The sequence below is a fragment of the Orcinus orca genome, chromosome 20, assembly GCF_937001465.1.
Source record: "Orcinus orca chromosome 20, mOrcOrc1.1, whole genome shotgun sequence".
Taxonomy (NCBI): domain Eukaryota; kingdom Metazoa; phylum Chordata; class Mammalia; order Artiodactyla; family Delphinidae; genus Orcinus; species Orcinus orca.
In genome coordinates, this window is record NC_064578.1 from 43565902 (window position 1) to 43571901 (window position 6000).

General features: G+C 62.2%; 1 protein-coding gene across 6 annotated transcripts in view; it reads left to right on the plus strand.

The window, feature by feature from the left end:
- The window catches only part of ARHGAP33 (Rho GTPase activating protein 33), an 18213-nt gene extending 14430 nt beyond the window's left edge, over positions 1-3783 (plus strand). For 4 of the 6 annotated variants that reach the window (XM_049702899.1, XM_033413674.2, XM_033413676.2 and 1 more), the window contains 4 exons: positions 29-174; positions 255-329; positions 1376-2041; positions 2135-3783. In XM_049702899.1, the coding sequence (XP_049558856.1) occupies positions 29-174; positions 255-329; positions 1376-2041; positions 2135-3393 (2146 nt within the window). In that variant the 3' untranslated portion in view covers positions 3394-3783. The remainder of the gene's footprint in view (positions 1-28; positions 175-254; positions 330-1375; positions 2042-2134) is intronic. The other 2 variants (XM_004284159.4, XM_049702900.1) reach the window with 2 other exon arrangements.
- Positions 3784-6000: the final 2217 nt, after the last annotated feature.

Below are 6000 nucleotides of genomic sequence, written 5' to 3' on the forward strand. Positions count from 1 at the left end.
TGCCTCCTGTGTCTCACCCAAACTCCAGGAGGAAAGGGGAGAGAGGCGAGAAACAGCGGAAGCCTGGGGGTAGCAGCTGGAAGACCTTCTTTGCCCTGGGCCGGGGCCCCAGCATCCCCCGAAAGAAGCCTCTTCCCTGGCTAGGGGGCACCCGTGCCCGACCGCCACCTTCAGGTCAGAGGCCGGGCAGCTGGCGTGGTGGTCAGAGAGGCACTGTGTAGTGCCCCCCGTGACCCTTCTTCCTCTCCCTGCAGGCAGCCGACCTGACACTGTCACGCTGAGATCTACCAAGAGTGAGGAGTCTCTGTCATCGCAGGCCAGCGGGGCTGGTGAGCACAGGGCAGCGCTGCCTATGCCCAGGTGGAGCTGGGAGGGACTGGGGCCCTGAGCTGGCCTCCAAGTGGTGTTTTCAGATTTGGGGGTCTTGGGTTTTTTTCGTTTTTAATCTGGACCATAGGTACAATAAGTTGGATAAAGCTTCACCCTTGTTTCCTGATGCACTATGATCACTGGTCCATGCAGCGTCCTTTCAGTCTTTTATTCATCCCTTTTGAAAAAAAAATTAAATAGTATAATGAACACCCATGAACCCACTGGCCAGAACTAAAAGAGCGCCACTATGTTACCTGCGAACTCTTCCCCCTCCCACCTGCTGCCTCCCCACCACAGGCATCCTCTAAATTTGACAGTCTTCATCCCTTTGCATTTACAGTTTTATCACATACAGGTGCAGGCGTCAATAACATACTGGGAAGTTCTAGTTGTTTTGAAACTTTAATTAAAGGGTACCATTAAAAGCGGTATCGCGCTATATGTGGATTCACTCACCACTACATTATAGGCTGCCGTCCGCGCTGCTGAGTATAGCTCAGCCTCCTTCCTGTCCGTCACTCTCTAGTGTTCCATGTGTGGGTGTCCCCTTGGGAGTTGCTTGTCCATCCTCCTCCTGATGGATCTGGGGGCTCTGATGAGCTCGCCCAGGAGTGGAGGTGCATACTGTACGGTATGCTCACGTCCAACTGTACAAGACAAGGCCCAAGTATTTCCCAGACGTGGTCCCCACGCTGTACTCCCAGCCACTGTGTATGAGATCTTGCTGGTCTCATGCTCACAGCCAGTGGGGTCGTCAGACTTCATTCTTGCCTTTGGGTCTGGAAGGATTCTCTTCATGGACTTGCCATTTATTTCCTTTATCACCCGTGAGTCTGAACAGCTCTCCCTGGATTCCCAGCCATTGTGACCCTGTCCAGGGACGTGCCTCTTCATGTTATTTCCCCAACTTACTGGGTGGTGTGTCCTGTTCTCACTGATGTATATGGGTATGTAAAGTTCTGACCCCTGACCCCTAACTGCGCCCCCCATACTGCCCTTCCAGGCCTCCAGAGGCTGCACAGGCTACGGCGACCCCACTCCAGCAGTGATGCTTTTCCTGTGGGCCCAGCACCTGCTGGCTCCTGCGAGAGCCTATCATCCTCCGAGTCCTCCGAGACCTCCGAGTCCTCCGAGACCTCCGAGTCCTCCGCAGCTGGGCTGGGGGCGCTCTCCGGTTCCCCCTCACACCGAGCCTCAGCCTGGCTAGATGATGGGGACGAGCTGGACTTCAGCCCACCCCGCTGCCTGGAGGGGCTCCGGGGGCTTGACTTTGATCCCCTTACCTTTCGATGCAGCAGCCCCACCCCAGGGGACCCTGCACCTCCCGCCAGCCCGGCACCCCCGGCCCCCGCCTCTGCCTTTCCACCCAGGGTGACCCCCCAGGCCCTCTCGCCCCGTGGACCCACCGGCCCTGCCTCACCCATTGCCCTGGACATCTCAGAGCCCCTGGCTGTATCGGTGCCACCCGCTGTCCTGGAGCTGCTGGGGGCTGGAGGAACACCTGCCTCGGCCACCCCAGCGCCAGCCCTCAGCCCCAGCCCAGGCCTGCGCCCCCATCTCATCCCCCTGCTGCTGCGTGGAGCTGAGGCCCAGCTGAGCGACACCTGCCAACAGGAGATCTGCAGCAAGCTGGCACTGCCTGGTCCCCGGGGAGCCCAAGGCCAGCATGGTGAGTACTGTCCAGCCCCCCTGATCCTGCACCCTCACAGCCCTGAGGCTGCGCCCAAGACCCTGCCGACTCCTCTTCCCACTCTTCTCCTAGGTGCTGGTATGGATTCACCGCTGCTGCCCCCACCCCTGTCCCTCCTTCGTCCTGGGGGGGCCCCGCCCCCGCCTCCCAAAAACCCAGCGCGCCTCATGGCCCTGGCCCTGGCTGAGCGGGCTCAGCAGGTGGCTCAGAGACAGAGTCAGCAGGAGCAGGGCAGCACCCCGTCTGCTCCCCACTCCCCTTTCCACGGCTCGCTGTCCCTGGAGGTGGGCAGTGAGCCCCCAGGGACCACAGGGAGTGGGCCACCCCCCCGCTCCCTAGCCCACCCAGGTGCCTGGGCTCCGGGACCCTCACCCTCCCTACCAAGACAACAAAGCGATGGGAGCCTGGTGAGGAGCCAGCGGCCCACGGGGACCTCAAGGAGGGGACCCAGGGGCCCTTCCCAGGTCAGTGCCCAGCTCAGGACAGGTGGGAGGTACAGGGATGTGCCAGAGATGGCAGCCCACTTCCTGTGTTCTGTCCCCCCACAGGTTCCTACCCCTGGCTTCTTCTCCTCAGCCCCCCGGGAGTGCCTACCATCCTTCCTCGGGGTCCCCAGGCCAGGCTTGTACCCCCTTGGCTCCCCATCCTTCCAGCCCAGCTCCCCAGCCCCAGTCTGGAGGAGCCCCCTGGGTCCCCCTGCACCACTGGACAGAGGAGAGAACCTGTACTATGAGATCGAGGCAGGCGAGGGGTCCCCTTACTCTGGTCCCACCCGGTCCTGGAGTCCCTTGCGTTCCATGCCCCCAGATAGGCTCAATGCCTCGTATGGCATGCTTGGCCAATCACCACCACTCCATAGGTCCCCCGACTTCCTGCTCAGTTACCCACCACCCCCCTCCTGCTTTCCCCACGACCACCTTGGCTACTCAGCCCCCCAGCACCCTGCCCGGCGCCCCACCCGACCTGAGCCCCTCTATGTCAACCTAGCCCTAGGGCCCAGGGGTCCCTCACCCGCCTCTTCCAGCTCCTCCTCCCCTCCGGCCCACCCCAGAAGCCGCTCTGATCCTGGTCCCCCAGCCCCCCGCCTCCCCCAGAAACAGCGGGCCCCCTGGGGCCACCACACCCCTCACAGGGTGCCTGGGCCCTGGGGCCCTCCAGACCCGCTCCCCTACAGGGCAGCCCCACCAGCCTATGGAAGGGGGGGCGAGCACCACCGAGGGTCCTTGTACAGGAATGGGGGGCAAGGAAGGGAGGGGGCTGGTCCCCCACCCCCCTACCCCACTCCCAGCTGGTCCTTCCACTCTGAGGGCCAGACCCGAAGCTACTGTTGAGCCAGAGCTAGGAGAGACCTTCCTCCTTTCTCTTCTCCCTCACTGATCTTGGTCCAGCCTAATCCCTTGTTTTGTATTTTCTTGAGCTCCTGACCCCTACCCCAGGTTTCTAACTTTGTAACTTGCCTCTGATGTGGGTCCCTAACCTGTTATCATAGCTTACCTACCCTGGGCTGAAGGGCATGCCCATCACCCCACCACCCTCCATCCTGGGGGCTCTTGCACAAATCTGAGAGGGTTAGGCTGACTCCCTGTCCTCCCTTTCTCTCCAGGAGTTCCCAGCATGTCCTGTCCTGTGCACAGGGGTGGGGGGACAGCTCCTGCCATCTCCCCCCACATACCCCACTAAACCATCTGACAAAATTAATGAATAAAAATGGTGAAAATGTGGCTGCTAGTGTCATGCTGGGACCAGGCTCAGTGAATAAAGAGGCAGTAACAGATGGGTTGCTTTCTCATTTTATCATTTCAGCAGGTGCTAAGTGGCGAGTCACTCCTGGGAGACTCTGAGGGGCAATATCTGCAGAGAAGGGGCCATGGGTGCCCTAACAGTTTGTGTCAGGAGTGGGATTGAGCCTGGGCCTGTCTTCAAGTTGGCATCCACCTTGTAGCTCTGCTATGATCTCCAGCAGATCCATCCTGGGGGTGGGGGGCGGGGTTGGTGGCGGGCAGGTGAGGGTTATCTCAGGGATGAGGAAGGGGCCTGTGGCCTCCCACCAGTGCCCCATTTCTCACTTCTGCAGGCTGGAGAAGAGACTTCCTCTGATCAGCTCAGGGCTGGGCGCCTGCAGGAGTAAAAGACTAGAGCTGCCACCCGGTGGCCACGGAGCTCAGGATGGCCCTGGGAGGGTGGGGTGGGGCAGGGGCTGGGCTCAGGGTCCTCTGCTTCACCTGCCCTCGTGGCCTTCCCTGCCAGCAGTCTCCAGGGTGTGGGAAGCCTCCCTGTGGGTCAGTAGGCAGGGGGTGGGCTCACAGGGCTGGGGGTCAGCAGGGCAGCCCTGTGTGTGTGCCACCACGGCCCCTGCAGGGCTTGGATCTTGGCTGAGAACTTCCTCTCAAACTGCTCCTCAGAGCTCTGAGTCCCCAGCAGGGAGGCTGAGTCCTGAAGGCTGGAGTACAGGGCAGGGCCCTGGGGGAAGCAGGGTTGGTTGGGGGTCACAGGTCATCGAGTGGACAGTTGGGGGGTCCCAGCGGGTCCCTGGTCAGAGGAGAGGCAGCCAGGGAAATTGGGGTTGGTGACAACTGGAGGGAGGGGTCACAGGTGAGCAAATGGTTGGTGGCACAGGGCTCAGGGTATCCATACTGTTGATCTGGGCTCCAGGCAGCGGTCCAGGCTGACGCTGGCTGTGGGGCTGTGCCCTGGGCAGAGGCTGGGGCTGGGACTCGAGCTGCTGCCTAGAGTCAAGCTGCTGCCCGAGTCCCAGGCTGCACCCCTCTGGACTTTGCTGTGGCCCATGACCTGCAGAGAGCGATGGCAGAGAGCTGGCATGGTTGCCCAGGTGCCCCACAGCTCCCTTGGTCCTCCACATGCCTGTCCTGGCTCCTACCTGGGATGAGGAGGGGCCTGGGGACATCACAGGGGGCACAGGCCTGAGTGCAGTCTTGGCTCTGGGGGAACAGACCAGTTGGTTGGAATGGGGCGGGGTCACAGCTGACCTGTGCTTAGCACCTGCCACCATCCCCTCCTTGCCCTCTAACCTGGTGGAGACCCCTGGGGTGAAGGGCACAGTGTGGTCCAATCCATTGGGGAGCTCACGTCAGAGGCTGAGTCCTGTGGAGAGGAGGCTGGGTGTGGGACACGGGCCCTGCCTGAGGTTCCAGGGCTACCACCCACCCTGGCCGACCTGCCCTATACCTGAGCCATGGCCTTCCTCAGCAGGTATTGTGTACTCTGCAGGCTGCCCCAGTGGTCAGCAGGCCCTAGACCCAGCCCAGCCCGAACCAGGGCCTGGTAGGGGGCTGGCACCAGGGGGTCCAGAGCTGGGCTCTCACCGGCCTCCAGTTCAGCCTTCACCGGCCTCCAGTTCAGGCCCTTCTCTTCCAGCCCAGGGAAGCTCTCTTGTGAGGAAGCATGATTGGGGGACCCAAACGGGTGGGGGCCTCACTGGGGCAGGGAGCGGGGTCACTTGCTGACCAGTGAAGACCTCCTGGGCCAGGATGCAGAAGCTGTAGAGGTCTGAGGTGGCGGCAGGTGTGTTACCACAGATGAGCTCAAGTGGCAACCACGGGTACAGTTCAGGAGGTGGGGGCAGCCCTGGGCCTGGGCCTGGGCCTCCCCACGGGTAGCCCTGCTGTGGCCTGTGGAGGCCAAGGAACCTGGTGAGCCAGTGGCCGCCGGACAGGGACGCAGGGGCAGGCAAGTGAGGCAGGCGCTCACCTGGGCCGCAGCCAGAGTTGGTGCAGCGGGCGCCTGTGCTCCAGGCTGCCCACCTTGGCCAGGCCTGGCCGCATCAGCTGCACAGCATGGGAGCTGAGGCCTCCAGGAGCACGCCAGCGGGCCTGCAGGAACAGCAGGGCCTCCAGCACCTGCAGCGGCAGGTGGCCAGGCAGCAGGCCGGCACAGGGCAGGGGCCCCCTCTCTTGGTCCCAGCCACACGGGTTCGAAGA